This window comes from Kryptolebias marmoratus, linkage group LG7 (genome assembly GCF_001649575.2).
Source record: "Kryptolebias marmoratus isolate JLee-2015 linkage group LG7, ASM164957v2, whole genome shotgun sequence".
NCBI lineage: Eukaryota > Metazoa > Chordata > Actinopteri > Cyprinodontiformes > Rivulidae > Kryptolebias > Kryptolebias marmoratus.
This window is the reverse complement of record NC_051436.1, coordinates 2936012-2954703: the sequence shown is the minus strand read 5'-3', so window position 1 is coordinate 2954703 and position 18692 is coordinate 2936012. Positions and strand designations below refer to the sequence as shown.

General features: G+C 41.7%; 2 protein-coding genes across 3 annotated transcripts in view; both read left to right on the top strand.

Annotated features, from left to right (window-relative positions):
• The window catches only part of LOC108248603 (zinc finger protein 638), a 29613-nt gene extending 21218 nt beyond the window's left edge, over nt 1-8395 (top strand). For both annotated transcript variants that reach the window (XM_037976671.1, XM_037976672.1), the window contains exons 12-21: nt 648-866; nt 969-1003; nt 1420-1788; nt 2110-5229; nt 5311-5395; nt 6763-6879; nt 6961-7194; nt 7386-7502; nt 7601-7722; nt 7807-8395. In XM_037976671.1, the coding sequence (XP_037832599.1) occupies nt 648-866; nt 969-1003; nt 1420-1788; nt 2110-5229; nt 5311-5395; nt 6763-6879; nt 6961-7194; nt 7386-7502; nt 7601-7722; nt 7807-7881 (4493 nt within the window). In that variant the 3' untranslated portion in view covers nt 7882-8395. The remainder of the gene's footprint in view (nt 1-647; nt 867-968; nt 1004-1419; nt 1789-2109; nt 5230-5310; nt 5396-6762; nt 6880-6960; nt 7195-7385; nt 7503-7600; nt 7723-7806) is intronic.
• A 2552-nt stretch (nt 8396-10947) lies between these two features.
• On the top strand, nt 10948-16614 carry LOC108248601. Its single transcript, XM_017437468.3, has 11 exons — nt 10948-11101; nt 11177-11361; nt 11573-11710; nt 12035-12173; nt 12972-13158; nt 13417-13558; nt 13876-14013; nt 15520-15578; nt 15670-15774; nt 15947-16023; nt 16220-16614. The coding sequence occupies exons 1-11, from the start codon at nt 10988-10990 to the stop codon at nt 16319-16321; spliced, it is 1386 nt and encodes a 461-aa protein (XP_017292957.1). The 5' UTR covers nt 10948-10987; the 3' UTR covers nt 16322-16614.
• The last annotated feature ends 2078 nt before the right edge of the window (nt 16615-18692 follow it).

The following is an 18692-nucleotide window of genomic DNA, read 5'->3' as shown; positions in this document are numbered from 1 at the left end:
GAAGGTAGGAATATAAACCACAGCGTTAGCTTACCCTGCAACGTTTAGCCGTCTGTCCCCCAGCTGAAGGCCTGTAAAGCCTGAAATCTCCGGCGGATAACAGCTGTCCTACTCCGCGCAACAAACGCAGCATCCAGAGCATTTCTTCCACTGCGCCTCTCTTCCTGAAGTCTCAGGAGAATCCCCATAAGTTTAAAAAACAGCAACAACACAGGACCAACTTTGTCCATAGCGCTTTCGTTGTTTACACAACTGGCGCTAAGTTTCGGTAGCCCCCCCCACACACACACACACACACACGCCGCGGCCCCGCCCCCCGCAACACGAAGAGGCGGTAGCAGAGGAAAGGCGAGGAAAGGCGTTCCTCTGCTACCGACCAAACTGGCCGGTGTGAACGTGATGCATTCTTTATCGAGCCGAGCCGAGTAGAGCCGGACTTCTGTTGTAGAGCCCGTGGAAAAAGGGCATTACATCTTTCTACCAGTACCCCCACTGTCAGTACGGATAATTTATCTTCTAAAAATCCTTATTTGGACATTTAATGACCTCTTTAGCTTGACTACAGTAGCCGGTGGCTACTGATGTGTAAGCCAGTGAACCTGTGAACACAGCTGTCCATTTTATTTACATTTCCCTCCCCTCTGAAGATCCAGTGACGGAAGTAAAAGGTCAACAGGATCCAGCACCAGAACCGGTCAGCAGCATTTCAGCTCCATCACCTGAAGTACCTGGAGCTGCCAAAACGCAGCCTGAAGATGAAGCAGCAGCCAGTCAGCTGACCGCCACAGTCGTGTCGGATGATCCTGATGTTACCACCCAAACAGTCGAGGAGGAGAAGGAAGAACAGCAGCAGCAAGAAGAAAACAGTAAGAAGTTCAAGAAGTCAAATGTCTGCATGCCGTCATAATTTCTGTGTTTCTGGATTTCATTTCTTTTTTTTCCCTCCTCCCCTCAAAACTCCTTCGCAGGTTGCGTTCAGATGGAAACTGTCATGTCATCAATGGTAAGTTTTCACAAACCACTCCTATGAGCTGTGTTCAAGACGAATCCAAAATGAAGTAATGTTCGTAGAAGGTGAACCTCTCCAGGTTTAGACAGGCTTTGTTTGTCTGAAAATGAAGACGCTGTTCTCAGTTCTTGTTTTCTGAGGAACTGAAAAACTCTGCTTTTGTTTGTTTATTTAGCAAATGTCCTCACATAAAAAGGAAATGATATCTGCAGTACTGTAGTGTGATTTGTAGCTAATGTTGTTTGGTTTAACCATACATTTAGAGAACAGAACATTGTCAAAATGATAATGCTCAGCGATATCCAATCTTTAAACTTTGACTGATTTTAACCCACAAATCAGACTTCATGTTTACGGTGGCTTTTTCCACATTTGTGCAGTTTAAACCTAGTTTTCTGTTTTGTTTGCAGCCTCCTCCTGAACCTTTGGATGGAGGAGGACAACCTGCTCTGGAAGACAGATCCTCTGTTTCTCCGGCACCAACGACCTCAGCTGGGTCTGCCTTTTCTTACTCTGTGAACGCGGGATCAGATGACACGGACACGAAGGAGGTGGAAAAGCTGAAAACCGGGGTCGTTGAAAACGTAGAGGAAGAGCTGTCATCATCTGCTGATAGTCAAACCGTCCCCGACGCATCCACCGCCACAGATCCAGCCAAGTTTGATGAAACCCCTGCAGAGATCCCTCAGATTAACGAAGACATCTTCAAGGCTTTCACTTCAGTACTCCGCGAGCACAGACTCACCAAAGGAAACGGGACAAAAAGCGAGGACGAAGAGGTGATTTGGTTTTGTACCGTAAAGATGCATGATGTATAAAACTAATATCCTGACATAATATTCACTTTATATTGTGCAGTGATGTTGGGCAGAATCCCTGTTCCTGAAACAATTTGTGCAGTAATTAATTTTGATACAACGCTCAACTTAAAAACTATCATGAAACAATGCAAAAAGTACTCTGAACCCTGAAAGTTTATTTAAACCTCGGCAATTTTTTCACTTATAAGTTGTTGATTTAAAACAGTTGCCATCAGTAGTTTTATTTATATATTTCACTGTGAAAAATAAATAATAAACCATTGTTTCCTCTCCTTCCAGGCACAGGATGATGATGTTAAAGAACAGGTTCTTTCTTCAGATCCTTTCAACGAGACGGAGTTTAACTTCGAGGAATTTGTGACCGTTGACGAAATCAGTGAAGACATGGACGACACAGCTGTAGAAGATGGCTCCTCTTCATCTAAAGAAACCTCCAAAAAGAAAGCAAAGGGGAAAAGCTCAGATGCGTCACCTGTCGGCAGAGAGACCTCATCAAGAACCTCTAAAGACCGTAAGACCTCAGGCTGTTCCACGTCGTCATCCAAGTCTGTAAAAAAGCAGAATCAGTCATCCGAGCCCACCAAATCTAAACCCACAGAGTCTGTTGAAACCTCTTCTTCCTCTGCTCAAAAAGCTCAACCAAGCAAGACAAAGTCTCCTGCCAGAGCATCACAAACTTCATCCACGGGTCGAAGTACCCGTTCATCAGCAGCAGCTGTCAAGACATCCACAGAAACTCTTCTGTCCCATAAAAAGGAAGACAAACCCGCAGAGAGTGCAGTGAGACGGTCTGGCCACAAGGTGTCAGCAGAGAGCGATGCTGCAAAAGCTGTTGAGTCAGAGTCAAAAATAGAAACATCAGAGCTGGATTCAGCTGCACAAGGACAGAAGTTACAGTCATCCAACCAAACCCAGAGTCTGGAGTCCGATTTTAAAGATGAAACCATCAAAGATGTGAAGAAGAGCAAAGAAAAAGGAAATGATTGCAAAAGAACAGAGGAAAGAGGAGATGACGACAAGAATGGAAGGTTCCTTGATTCACTCGATGAGAAAACTGACGAACAGACAAACATGGAAGAGAACACAGACAGCAGCAACAAAACCAAGACAACTGGACCTGAGGAAGACAAAGTCTGTCCAGAGGAGTGCATCGAGATGGAGGTAGATGCATCCGTCCATGTGCCAGACGGTGCTGATGACAAAGATGAAGGTTCAACAGTGATGCAGGCGACTGAAGTAGATCAGAGTTCTGAAAACTCGTCAGTCGCAGAAACGGCTGATAAAAATCAAGTGTTAGATCAAGATAACAGCCAAACTTCAAGGAGCATGGAAGATGGAGCAAAAGGAAAACAAAAACCAGACATTCTTGCAAAGACAGCTGGTGAAACCTCTAAAGATGTCTGCCAAGAGTCCAGTGGTGATCAGCCACTCGACAACAATGACGGGAAGGAATCTTCAAAAGATTTTACTGAACAAGAAGTCTTAGAGACATTGAAATCAGCAGATGATCTGATAACTGAAGGTGAAGACCAGGAAGTGGAAACTCCCAGTGACCACATATCTAAAGGAGACATTGGACCCTCAGAAGAAGAAGAGGAGGAGGTTTACCATGTGATAGACTGTGTGGAGGATCAGCCGACACCAACAGAGACCGAATCAGAGACCGACAAAGAACAGCAAACAAGGAAAGGCAAAACAACACCTTCATTAGAGGACAGACCGTCCAGGAGTAGCCGCTCGAGGAGCAGAACATCTAAAGCCGAAGATGAAGGAAGATCAACAAGAAAACAGGACAAAAAATACGAGACCCGAACAAAAGACAGCAAGACGAGTAAAGAGAAAAAGACTGATCCGAGTACCGAGGAGATGGTCTTTGAGGTGGTGGACTCTGTTGAAGACGAATCTGTTCACGAAGCTTCAACCACAGAAGGTTCTGATGGAAGACAGTCTGGTGTTGAGAAGTTATTGATCTCCATAGAAATACCTGTCAAATCTGACAAGGAAGAGGACATCATGTACAAAATCTTAGACTCCGTGGAAGACGAGGCCGCTGGTGACAAAGCAGCGACGACGAGGTCCACCAGAGGAAGAAGTAAAAGAACTGAGAAAGTCGCTGAAAACGACGACGTCAAAAAAGATAAGTCCCGCACGAGGAGGAGGCACACGCCAGTCCGAGATTCACAGGAAAGTGTTGGCGTTCCACAAAAAGAAACCACACCAACAAAGACGAGGGAGGCTGTCGTGAAAGACACGAGTGAAGAGGAGACAACGTACGAAATACTGGATGCTGTAGAGGAAGACGTTGCTGAGGACGATCAGCCGACACCACAGAAAGCAAGGAGAGGAAGACCAAGGAAAAAACCGACTAAGAAACAAACGGCAGCTTCAAAGAAGGTCGAGTCGACCAGTAAAGTAGGTGAAGAAGAAGAAGCAACCTACCAGATTCTTGACTCTGTGGAGGATGATCAGCCCACCTCGGACCAGACTGAGGACGCAGGAAAGTCAACGATGTCTCCAGATGATGGGACGACTACAACAACAAGGTCCCCCAAAAACGAGGAGGAAGAAGAGTCTGTGTATCAGATTGTGGATTCTCTGGAAGTTGATCAGATAGCTACAAATATTGGGGCGATGTCGCCCGTTTCCTCAGCTGAAGAAACATTAGAACAGGCTATGAATGAGGAAAGTCTGCTTCAGTTGGCCGATAATCTCCAGGGGGTCAAGTTTGACCCGTCTGCTGCTGCAGGAAGGAAGACTAGCACTCCAGCACCCAAGAAGAAGACGCAAAAATCATCCAAGAAAAACGACCCAACAACTTCAAAAAACGTCCTGGTCAACCTGGACGAAGTGAGTGAGGAGGAGGAGGACTACCCTGATGATACAGCTGAGAAAGAAGAACTGAAGAGCCGGAGCAGAGGAGTCGAGGAGGCTAAAGGCGAGCCGTCTTCTGAAGGAGCTGATGCAGGAAGAACGAGTTCTTCAGCAAAAAGAGACGCAGCGCCGAATGCTGCAGCGGCGAAGAAGTTGCAGAAATCAAAGAGAAGCACGACTTCGAAAAACATTCTTGTGAACCTGGATGAAGTGAGCGAGGAGGAGGAAGATTACCCCGATGATACGGCCGAAACAGAAGAGCTGAAGAGAAGACAAGCGACCTCCGAGGAGCCGGGAAACGAGCAGGAGGAGCGGAGGAGCAGAGGGGAAACTGAGGCTCAGGAGCTGGTGACTCTGGATGAGGTGGTGGAACATGAGGCCGGAGAGGAGGGCGTGGCGGAGGCTGCACCGTCTGACACCGAGCTCATGGAGGGAGAGCTGCAGGAGCTTCTTACTCTGGATGAGATCGTTGAAGAGGCCCGCCCACTCAGTCAGGAGAACCAATCAGTGGACTCCTCACAGCTAGAGGTCTGGTTGAGATCAGATTCAACGTTTCTTAGTTGTTGTTTTTACACGGAGACTTGCTGACTGTCTCATGTTTATTTTTAGACTTCGTCAACTGTAGCCGAAGCAGACAGAGAGGACTCAAAGAACACCTCGAGCTCTGTCAAACGCAAACACGATGACAGCACAGGTTTGTTATAAAACAACACATGCAGAATTTATTTGCAGTTTGACTGTAACTGTTTTGAACAGTGTTCCTAATTAATGGATCATTTATGTCAGTTTGACAACCAGAACCTCTTAAACCAGGGGTGTCAGACTCCAGGCCTCGAGAGCCAACACACCTGATTCAAACAGTTTATTTACCTCCTCATTAAATCATCAGGTTCTCCAGGAGCATGGCAACAAGTCCTCCATTTAAAGCAGGAACACATCTAAAACCTGCAGGAGAACGGCCCCCGAGGAACGGAGTTTGACACTCCTGGTTTAAACGATTGTTGATTGTTAAATTATGCAGCTTTTTTAAACCCTCATTGGTCTAAATTAGCGGTGTCAAACCCAGTGATGCAAGGGGGCCAAAATTAAAAATCTGGTCCTAGCCAAGGGCCAATCACGATCAACATCTATTAAAAATGATATACATTAATTGGTTTTAGATGGATTATGTCAAATCATTCATATAGAAATATCAATGACCTTTTCCCAGTTACAGATTATACAGAATTTAGAGCAAACAGACTTTAATGAACACAGACAAATAAATTAAACTTCAAAAATCACATCATTAGCTGTCATTTCTTACGCCTCACTCAGCTTTTAAATGAAGTTTTTAACATTAAAACAGACAAAAACCTGATCATACAGAAATTAAAACTATATATTGTTGGCTTCTAAGTCACTGTCAGAGAAAACTTCAGTTTTTTTAAGCAAAATGAGAATCAGAGACTCGATCTGAACCAGACTAGAGGGCCGGATGAAATGTTACAGAGCGCCGGATCTGGCCCGCGGGCCTTGACTTTGACACGTGCGCTCTTTGTTGGTCCAACTCAAATTCTATCAAGTACTTTAGTCCAGTCTAGAGTACTACACATCCAAAGAGACGCCTCTAATACTTTTATTTGAACACAAACAGCCGGCTGCTGAATGCTGCGCTGTCTAGAGACTCCGAAATGATTTATTCCAATTTATTCCACTGTGGTAAAAGTTTGTGCCTCATTTTCTTTGAAAGAGTTCAGGTTAAATCACACTAACTAGTACAACAGTCCCACCAGCTGAAAGAAGTTATTACGGTACTTTTTTATTGCTTTGTTATAGTAATTTTAGGTTTTTTGTCTTTAGCAAAATGCTGTTATTACTTCACTGTCGTGTAATAAAATGATGTTTAACTTAATCACAGAACATCTACAGGAAGGAAAGGTTTTAATACGAGTCTGAAACTAAGTGGTAAATAGAAGAAAACTGGATGACTTGTCTTGTTTCATCTCCTCTCATAAGCCTGAAACTCCCAAACCACGACCAGAACTGAATCTCCACCGACGTTTCGGTTTGTTGTTTCAGAGCGCAGTCAGGACTTTGTTACTGTCGATGAGGTGGTCGTGACCGAAGAGGAGGAAAGAGAAGCAGCAACGACCACAACCAGAGGCCGACCCAAGAAGAGAGGCAGGCAGACTCCTGGTAACACGAAGCCAGATCTGCTTTTCAGGTACGTCGCCAGAATAAAACATGAAACTCGGTTTGATTCATCTTCTTCTGCAGTGAGAAAATCTACCAGAGGAAAAACGGCCAGCAAAGAACCCGAGGGAGAAAAATCGACGCCGGATAAAGACTCATCTGCTCCGTCAGCCGACGTCCAGATGGAGATTCAGGAGATGGAGGTGGAAATGTGGAAACCTGATGCTGCTTCTGCCGAACTGGAGCTGCAGACCGAGTCTCCTGATGGACAGGAACTGAAAGAAAGTGTGGAGGAAGAGGAGGAGGAGGAGGTTAAAGGTAAGAATCTGAGGTTTTCTCTTAAAAAAAAACCCACTCCCATGTGTTTTTTCCCTTAGATTACTTTAATTACATAATGTTGAAAGTAAAAAAAAAAAAACTTTCTAACCTACTTCTAACTATAAACAGTCTGTTTATTTGAAAGTGAGAGCGCACAAACGATTCATTAATTAATCTCTGTTGTGTTTTAGTTGTAAACAAACGGAAGCAGGAGCTTATTTCACCTGAAGCCAAGCGGTCCCGGTCTCAGTCTCCTTGTGTCCCGATGGACTTCAAACTGCCTCCGTTTAACCCCAAAAACCCTCTGGGTAAGAAACAAGCACACAAAAATAAATTAATAATAAAAAAATTTAAAAAAATGTGACTTGGAAGAGAAATTTGAATTATCTTTCCTTTTCCAACCCAGGCCTGGAATTTGTGGTCCCTAAATCTGGGTTTTTCTGCAACTTGTGCTCCATTTTCTACTTGAACGAGAGCACCGCTAAAGAAATCCACTGCAGCAGCGAGAGACACTACGACAACCTGCAGGTACACACACACACACACACACACACACACACACACACACACAGAAACACCCCTGGTCTCACGCTCTTCCCTGTGCTCTTTCAGAAACATTACCAGAAGCAACAAAGGAAGACTTCCAGCTCGTTGATGACCGGCTCCCAAGGCTCCGTCTCCGACTGATTCAGTCGAACTGCAGATAGTTTCTTTTCTAAAATGTCAAACTGCTGAAGAATCATGTTTCATACCTGTGTGTTCATGTTATGCACTCGGCAGACCTCGTGTTTCAGCATGCATCGTTTCAGTTTTCGTCCCCCCTTCCTTGCACTGATCGGGGTTTTTGGATGCAGCGATCAAGATTTATATGTTTAAAAGCTAAAAAAAGGAACAGCGATAACAGATTAAATGTTGAGAATTGGAGCCAAAGGAAGCAGGTGTATCAACGCCGACTGATGATGGGTTTTATTTAAGGAAACAAAATGCTCCACGTTGGTAAAGTATCAGTAGGAAATCCCAGTTTCACTTTAAATGAATCAGATGTAGTTATTACAATATGTAGACATAAGAAAGTGAGAGTGCTGTTCATTAACGTTTGTTGTTTTTAAACACGGGTCCAATATGTTAAATCTTTGTTTCTTTTTCTTTATTCTGTTTCTTTAAAATATTAAATAAAACCGGAGCGCTGCCTGGTTTTCGAGTTGTTTTTATTTTGTGAATCTTCTCATCAAAGTCCGCCGTGACGATTAAAAACTGATGTTTAAAATGTTTGTTGTTGTGTAAAAGTATATTTGTTTGTTAGACATTTGGGTTGAGAGAATTATTTAGTGTTGCAACCTGATGCTACAATAACCGCATGATGACAAAGTAATAAAGTAACAATGTATTTGTATAGCACATTTCAGCAGCAAGGCATTCAAAGTGCTTTACATCATAAAAACATCAGTAGAATTAGGTTACAATCATCCAAAAAAAATCATAAAAATTATAATAATAAGAGCAGCTTTATTATTATTAATCAAAGGCAGCTGTAAACAGGTGAGTTTTCAGCCTCGATTTAAAGGAATTTACTGTTTAATACAGATTGATGGAGCATAGAAGCTGAAAGCTGCTTCTCCTCGTTTGGTTCTGGTTCTGGGGACACAAAGCAGACCAGAACCAGCAGACCCGAGTGTTCTGCAGGGTCGCTACGATGATAATAAGTCTTTAATCCGTTCAGTGATTTATAAACTAATAGAAGTATTTTAAAGTCTCTTCTCTGAGCTACAGGGAGCCGGTGTAGGGACTTTAAAACCGCGGTGATGGGCTCCATGTTTCTGGTCTTAGTGAGAACACGAGCAGCTGCTGCAGCTGTCTGATTGAGTTTTTTGGCAGACCTGTGAAGACACTGTTGCAGAAATCGAGACGACTAAAGATGAACTCGTGCATCTTGTTACATTTAGTCCTTTAATTCTGGAGATGTTCTTCAGGTGGTTGAAAGCCGACTTTGTAACTGTTTTTATGTCCCTTCAGGTTCAGGTCTGAGTCCATTAGGACCGTATAAAATATTGTGAATTTACTGAAAATCAATCTTCAGACTCGTCACCGAATCCTTAGTCGAAGCACCTTCGGCTTCGATGCAGCAAGCGTCGTTCACCTGGATCAAAGGGTTTCCTTTTATCTGCGAATCCTAAACTCAGTCCAGTTGGACGGGGGACTGTAGGATCCGGGTCAGATTTGTTGGTCTGGTCCACTCCAGGGCCTTCAGGGTTGTCCCTGCAGAGCCTTTTGTTTTATCACACTGGCAGCAACAACGCTCGGTCTAATAAAGATTCCTTTCAGATGCTTCAAGGATGCAAACTGCTTTTTAAATTTGCTCTCAGATCGTCAGCAGCCTCTTATTGTCTTATTAAGGGTCTCTGAAGAACTGAACTATGAGCAAACGGGTTCACTTGGTTCTGTATAAATATGACGTAAGATTATTCGATACGGCTTATTTACCCAGAACAATATTATCTGCAATCAGGTTAAACAATAACTGGCTTTTGGAACTTTTAATAAGGGGAAAGGAGCAGCTTCACAGTCAGGAACTTTTACAAAACAACAAGGAAATAAATGCAAACTGTCTACATATGCAGAAATCATTCCAATTTCTGTAGCTGCATCTGTCAGATAATTAAATTAAATTAAATTAACACACTGGCACGCCGCCGTGCATGCCAGTGTTTTAAACAATGAGCTCCAAGCGTGTTGGCAATGATTCAGCTGCTACCGCATCATTGTTGAGCTCAATATCCGTATAACTGACCGGGTTATATTCATTTTTGTGTTTTCTAAGACTGAATAGCTCTGGTGGCCATCTTTAATCGAGTTGACGGCAACAATGTAATACAGAGGCATTCATATTTGGTTATTTAAAAAGGTGGAATTAATAAACTAAGTATTCTGACCATTATAAGACAGAAACTGCTTGATTCTTCACGCTTTGTTATCTTAGAAAGCTTTTGTCTTCAGACATATAATAAATTACCTGTCCTGCTTTTTTACAAAGACAAATAAAACCCGGGTGTGTCTCTTCTGAAGCAGAAGGATTGTATTCTGGTGTGTCTCCGTCCCGTAAACCGTAATTATTTCTTAAGTTTTTGCAATTACCAGTAATGACTGGAAGGAAGTATGTCTGAAATATGAAAAAGGACAGGTTGAACCTGTTCCTGTTGTGTAACGACGTGTGAATGTCTACAAAGGTTAAAAGAAACAAGAAAACATCTAAAGTGCAGTTTCTTGCAGTGTAAAAGCACATTTGCTCATAATAATAATGCTGTTTGTGCACAAGTTTTGAGACACCCTTAATTTCTTTATATTTTCTCACATAAATATAAACTTTTTTCTGTAATTATTTATAAGATTTATTTATTTTGATCAGTGGTTTTGGACTATGGACCCGTATGACTCAGCCATGAAAACAAGCTTTGTGTCTACAAGAAATTCAGCTAAAAAAACTAAATTTAAATCGTTGCGAGAATCCGTTCTGCTCCTGCATTTTGGAGAAAAGAGACCAACTAAACCCCCAAAAATACTTGTTGTAGTTTACAATTTGCACACACGTTTGTGACATGTGAACTCACGGCACTTATTTCTGTAAAATTTTTCCTCGTGCCGGGTCATTTCCAGGTGTCTGAGCGCCGTGAGATTGTTCTGTGTCATGAATGTTGTCAGACAAGGGGAGGGAGGAGGTGAGAGGCCGTCTGAGATTGTATAAATGTTGCTGTCGAACAGTTTTCAGTCTTTGTGGAGAGACTCTGACTCGTTCACCATGTTCCTCTCTGTGCTGCTGCTGCTGCTGGTCAGCGGTTCTCAAGCGACTCATTATTATGGCGCCACGATGACCTACTATCCAAAGGAAACTTTTGCAGATGGATCAGTCTCGGTAAGTTCTTTGGTAAATCTTATATCTGACTTAAAATATGCATATGTTTAACACAACTCCACTTTAAAAATTCAGGTGGTTCTTCGCTACAAGCTGAGCTTCCACTTGTGCACGTCCGACTTTTGGATTTGCGGTGGGAACTGTGGTAATTTGACCGTTACCGTTTCACCAACCAGGGTCGAGGAAATCAGCAGTGTGTGGTGTCAGACTGAAGGAATCGTAACTCATCTGCTTACCAACAACTCTCCACTTCAGCTTGTGTGAGTCCACCTCAACACCGTACATAAATCTATTTAAAGGGGTGGCCAAACTCAAAACACCAATTTAAAAGCTGTCAGGTCAACTAAACACCAGCTCTTTGAGAAGCTGATAATAATTCAAAGCTCTGCTCTGTCAGCTCTCAACAACAACAAAATTACAGAAGTACTCTTCATGCCAAACCTGAGAACTATGAATGGATGTCATCTGCAGGTATAGCAGCGGTAATTGGATAAATAATGTATATGGCATTACATCCTGGAGAGCTGTGACTGAGGTTGAGCTGAAGAACCGGTCCGACATCGGCAGACCCAACACATCACCTCAGACCACCATCCTCCCAGCTCTGAGGTACTTTTGTCAGTGTTTGGACTCTGTTGGCTTCATTGTACAATTACAAGATTTAGTGACTGTTTCCAACAAACAATAGAGTTTTCTGCTGATACTTTATTTTTTTCTGACAGACATTTTTAAAGTTGTAGCAGTCTTAAATGCCTTAATGATGACTCAGTTTCAGTAAATAAATGAATAAACCAAGAGAGCAATCAAGAAAAAAGGGAGGAATTAGAATCTAAAGCAAATGTAATGCAGCCCTTAAACTGTCAGCATGAAACCAAGAAAAGCAGTTTTCAGATACGACTATCAAAACAATGTTTATTTTTACTGTTTTTCCAGAGTTCCTTCAACTTGTTCAAGAAATATTACCTTGTTGGCCTTTGACCCTGACGGAGATGAGGTTAAATGCAGATATGCAAACTTTTCCTTGGCTGAGTGTGAAGACTGCAAATCTCCAGATGTCCTCAACCTCTCATCAGTGAGTAACAGATGGTAACATGGACTGAACTTATATAGCGCTTTTCCAGTCATTTTTGACCACTCAAAGAGCTTTACACTAAAGCCACACTCACAAACGCTCACACATACCGATATGCAGATCGGTAGGCAACTTGGGGTTAAGTGCCTTGCCCAGGGGCACGTCGACATGTGACAGAAGGAAGCTGGAATCCAATCTACAACCTTCCGATTATATGACGACTACTCTACCACTGAGCCACAGTCACCTTAATTAACAATGTTAATCTTGTTGTTGTTTTCTGCTTATCCGGGTCTGAGTCGTGGGGGAAGCAGCCTTAGCAAGGAAGCCCAGATGGTCCTCTCTTTTGTCGCTGGTAGGGTCTCCCATGGCACAGTGGTTCGCGGTAAAATACGAGACAAACAGTGGTTCAGAAGGGCCTTAAGGGAAATTTAAACAATGAGTCCATGTACCCAACCTGGAAGGTTAGTCTGGTGGCCGGGCGTTCGCCCAGTGGACCCACCACCCTCCGGAGGAGCGTGGTGGGTCCGGCGCTTTGTAGATTGATAGATATACATGTATTATTAGTAGCCTAACTCCACTTAGCTTCCTTTAATAAGTTAGATAAAACAAGCAGTTTTTCAACCTTCTGTTTTTATTTTTCTACTCTTTAGCTGCAACCATCTTGGCTCTTTGTGTATCGATCTGACTACAGATTGGATTATTATCAGGTGTCGAGTAAAATCTGGCTTTTGATCATCTGGTTGCAAAAAGATTAGGTAATTCTGACTCTTTCGTGTCTTTTCTCTCCTTTTGCAGTCTTGCTCTCTGACGTTCGGCTCTCTTTCAAGGAGTAATGATAATACTGATGATTCATACCCAGTCCAGCTGGTGATGGAGGACTTTTCGAGAGAAAACATCACTCTGACTCAAACTGATGGTGTGCAGGAGGTGAAAACTGCCAGTGAAGAGATCAGCAAGATACCGGTCCAGTTTGCTCTGACAGGTACGGCCAAATAATTTGATTGGCTTGTTTTACAAGAATAAAGACCCGCTCTTCTCAGAGCTGAAAACAGAGTCAGTATGATGAATTACACTTATTATCTGTAGAAATAAGGAAGGGAACAAAATGACAAAGCTGCATCTTCTGAACCAGCAGCTGCGGAGTAATTTGAGTCAAAGTGGCGAAACATTATGTGAGCAGACTTTTTTCACATGATTGCTTCAGCATGGCTGAATTTGTTCGGTCTCGTGTTGCTTCCAGTGGTTCCTGCAGTACCGTCCTGCATAGAAGGAGAATATCTGCCCAGATTTCTGCCTCCAACTCCAGACAACGGAGCTCACCTTTACACGCTCGTTAATCACACTCTGGAAATCCCTGTCATCGCCGAGGCAACCAACTCAACGTAAGTGACAACAAAACAATGAGGAGGTTTGATGGAAACCTAACTTGGCACCTGTAACTAGCTCTGGTTAAAGTCTTGTCAATAGTCCAGATGGTTGAGTTGGAATTTGATCTTATCTGTTGTGTCATGTTACCTGAACCAGTTAAGTGACATTTTTGTGGAATAAACTAAGCTGACTAAACTGATAGTTCTGTGAAACTTTTTTTTGCCACCTCAAAAGAAAAGCCTGAGTCGGATGAGAGCGGCGCTCCAGCTGTTAGAGTTTATCTTACCTTAACATCTGTAGGAGAAATCTTTGTGTTTTCTGTGTGTTAAAGGATCACGGAGCTCCTGTTCAGTGGGCCGTATAATGTAGTAAAGAATACATCAAAACCAGGAAACGCCACGCTGACATGGACGCCGTCTGAGAGGGAAGATGGTCAAAGCCACGCCATCTGCTTTGTCTTCCAGGCAAGGTCAGTATTTCTTTTTGGAATATCACATCATTACAAAATATCAAATTTAAACATGTTAAATTTAAGAAAAAGTTAATTGTAGCATATTATTTAATGACTAATTGACTTGTGGTTGCCAGTGCTAAAGTTGGGATCCTACTCTGAGTCATAAAACACAGAATTATGGGTCTCAAGATGAATTTCCACAGAGAAAAATGCAGTCAATGATGAGTGCTGAAATTGTCAGAAGAAACTGAAAGTGAGCTAAATGCTAGTTAAAAACAAAATGCATCATAAGGACAAAAAACAACATGCTGAAGCAGATTTCAAAAGCACAAAGTATGCAGATGTAGTTATGTTGCAAAAAATAAAAAAAAGAGGAAAATGAGTGCAGCTCCAGCAGCTTCCACTAAAAACATTGTTAAAAAAGTAACAAAAGTGTTTGGCCACCTAACCAGCCTTGTATTCAAATACAAATAGTATACTTAAATAAGAAGTTAAGAGCTGCGGTGGCTCGGTGGTCAGTGCCACAGTCTCATAATCCTGAAGCTGCAGGTTTGAGCCCAGGCTGCGGCAAGAAGGGCATCCGGCATAAAACAATTGCCAAATCGTTCATGCTTGTTGTGGCAATGCCTAAAGAAGGGAGCAGCTGATATGCAGTTGGACCCCTTTAGCTTAGTTTGAATGTATTTGAAAAGATCACAGCTGCATATTAAAAACAATGCAACTGCTGTTTAGTACTTTGGTTGTCTAGCCAAAGGCTAATTTACAAACCTGGACCTTGGTTGGGCTTTTTAGAATAATGTCAACCAGAAAACTAGACATTTTGAACATACAAATACACAAATAAATACATTTAAGGGCAGGAGATAAATAAGAACATGTGGGGTATAAAACATCTCCTGGTTCAGTCTTGTCTCCATCAGTGTTTTCAGGTTTGCTTACGTTTCAGCCATTGCTTCCACTCTTCTTGGAAGATTTTACACAAGCTTTCTGAGCGTTTCTGTGCCCATTCTATCTGTAGAGTGTTTATGTTTATGAGGTCAGGCAGTGATTTCGTAAGGTCTGGCTCGCAGTCCCCGTTGTTGTTCAGGTGATGGATGGGGTTGAGGTCAGGGAGGTCGTTCACGTTATTCCACACCAAACCCATCAAACCAGGTCTTTAGAGTCCCTGCTTTGTGCACTGGGGCACAGTCATCCTGGTTTCCACAAAGTTGGAAGCATAAAAATGTCGAAGCATTAAGATTGTCCATCACTGGAGATAACTGGTCGAGCCTAAACCCTGACTGAAACATCTAATTTCAACAATTAACAGGAATGGCCACTACTTTTGGTCATAAAGTTTAGTTTAATGGTTGTTGAGAGGGTTTGTTTTGTCATGAAATACTTATTTAATTGGCTTTTTTGCTATATTAACGTAAATGCTTCAACCTGTGATTTAAGGCATCACAAATATTTGTTGCTATTTTTTTTTTTTTTACCCGGTGGTTTCATAATAAACTCACCGCTCTGGTTTTGTTTCCACAGTTTTAGCGGTAACCTGTTTGACTCTGAGCTTCGATGTGTTATTGTAACGGTTGGAAATCGTGAGTGGGATTCTTCCTTGTTCCTCATTTTCTAAATCCCTTCAACCAATTTCCGCATTTGTAATGCATTCCGATTGTGTCCCAAATACAGCACCCACCCGACCCTCAACTACCTCTCCTACTGTTACAAACACCACAAGCACCCCTGTTACAGCCACCACTTCAGTGACTAATTCAACACCTGTCCCAGGACCATGTGAGTATAAGAACCTGGACGTTTTAGATCCTTTAATCTGCATGTTTGTTTTGATCGAACTGAGACAAATGGTGTTTAAAGATGCCATGTGTCACCACCAAAACATTTCCCATAAACCTTTAATTTGAACTATTCTGACCTGCGTTGTAATGTTGATTTTCTGCGCTTCTAGATTCTGTTGTTGCTCTAAATGTAGAGATCAAGACCCCGCTGTCTCTGGAGAGTGATTACGACACCATTGAACAACAGGTAGGTAACTTCCTTGACTTTCAGTCTAACTGATTTTGCCGATAAGCGCTGAGGGGTTTTTCCCCTGTTTGAAAAGGATTGGTCTTTTGGTACGGACCTCAGACAACCCTTATTTATATCATGCAGACAAGAGGTGCTTTTGTTTCTGACGAAACACTGAATTTATCTCAGTAACATCTTCTATTTCCTTCCCCAGATTAAAGATGAATTTATCCGACGAGGACTGCCTCCAAACATAAAACTACGTCTCCTGAGCAGTAGTTCAGTAAATGTTACATCACCAACAACCTTCTTCTGATGGAATATGAGAACGGACCGGATTTTTTTATTGGAAACATGTTTCCTGAAGTTTGGATTGGTTTAAAAAATTCTATTTTTGGATATTTTCTTGGCTAAACATTGACATTGTTTATGAATTATTTTGTTGTAAATATGTTTGTAAATTCTATATAAAAATTTTAAGTATTTGTTGTTTTATTTGATTTTTTAAAAGTATAGTTTAAGTCGAGTATACAAAGATGACCAACCAATGGGACTTAAGTCTGTTTTCTGTCATAGCCTGGCTTTATATTAAAATACATCTTTCAGGTATTTTTCATCATTTTTACTTAAATTTTTTGTTGTTTATTATTTTGAATTATTCTTTTCTTCTAAATTTGAAAGAAAAACAATCTATATTTTAATATTTGACAAAAAAAGGCAGACATTTGGGGAACTTATTTTAATGGATGATAGCAATTGTTTATTTATGCCAACAGATAAAAATAAAAAAAATTAATTACAAATGTCAGACAGACAGACAGACAGACAGATAGATAGATAGATAGACAGACAGAAAGACAATTGTCCTCGCAATTCCAAATGTCCCCACAGCATGAAGTGTATTCATGCAAAATGTCTTCATATTTAACATTTACACACACACACACACACACACACAACGACACAGATAGATAGATAGATAGATAGATAGATAGATAGATAGATAGATAGATAGATAGATAGATAGATAGATAGTTGATTGGCTAACTGTTTGGTTAGTTGGTTGGCTAGTTGGCTGGCTCATTGAGTGGTAGGTTGATTGACTAATTGATTGGTTAGTTAGTTGGCTGGTTGGCTGGCTAATTTAGTGGTTGGTTGATTGACTAACTGATTGGTTGGTTGGCTGGCTGGCTTGTTAGGTGGTTGCTTGCAACAGTTCTAGAAAACATAAGAAATAAAATAAAGTGTATCGTTAGGTTCATAAAGATACTGCTTTAAATAGGCTGATATCCTTAAATATGATTGTGGGCATTAGTGCATGTTGTTTATGTGCCTAAAGTCAACTATAAGGCTAAACATACTGAAAAGAGGTAGGTGATTCAACAACAGCAGCCTACTGTGGTTGACTGTGACAACTATTCCCTGCCTACATTCTGATTTGCTTTAAATCAGTTTTATTTTTTTCTCCACCAATTTTATCGTATGAAAACCTTAGCCCACCAATCTCTAAAATTGAAGCTTCAGTTAAATAATTTTTTTATTACATAAGAAGGCAAATCTTTACTCTCCTAATCCTTTTGACAAAAAAAAAAAAATCACCTTTGAGACTTTGTGATGCACTTGCATTGATTGACCAATAGGTAGCAGCAGGTCCACCAATAGGTGGACCTTCATCATCATCATCCAAACCATTGGATGTGTTAAAAAAATACTTTTGGAAACTTATTCATTGTAGTTGACCACTGTGTGTGAAAGGGTGAGACAGGACATGTAAGACCTGTTTTAATCAACATCTGTTGCAATCAGAGGTTTCATATAAAATAAATAGACAAGTGGTTTTTCTTATATTTGACATGTTCATTAAGGAAAAATACAAATACAATCTACATTGAGTTATTTAAAAAAAAATCAAAACGTTCTACAAAATGATCTTCTGCCATTTTATTTATTTTAAGCAAGTTCAAAATAATGTCAGAGTTTACACACCCAGTTTACACGCCCAGAAGGCAAAGCAAATGTTTGCATGTTGTTTTGCTTGTCACTGGGTGTGAGATTGTGATTAACACCACAGGGAAGGGAAGGGAACCCACATCATATCTACTAAATCCTTAAAGAAGAAAAAAAGGTATGAATGGAAGAAAGAGTAAATAAAATGCTGACCAATGAACTTAATTAAAACTGGAAGTCAGAAGTTGAACAAAAAAAAAAGAAAATCGACTATTGATAAAACAGCAGAGGCCAATACCTAAATCAGGAAAACAGTCATCTAATGCCCCTTTTCTACCGACTCTAAAGGTCCCGGCTCCACTCCACTCGGCTTGCTTTGCGAGCATTTCCACTGGCATTTTTTTGAAACCGGTCCCTGCTTTTTTGGTCCCTGCTTTGGAGCAGGCCCAGTGGGCCGGCCCTGCTTTTGTGAGTGATGCAAGCTTAGCTCCTGTTCACTTATTGGTTGTGGGTGTGACCAGATGCAAGATGCAAGCGTAAAGAGCGAACGGTAGGAATATAAACAACAGCGTTAGTTTACCCTGCAGCGTTTAGCCGTCTGTCCCCCAGCTGAAGGCCTGTAAAGCCTGAAATCTCCGGCGGATAACAGCTGTCCTACTCCGCGCAACAATGGCGGCATCCAGAGCATTTCTTCCACTGCGCCTCTCTTCCTGAAGTCTCAGGAGAATCCCCATAAGTTT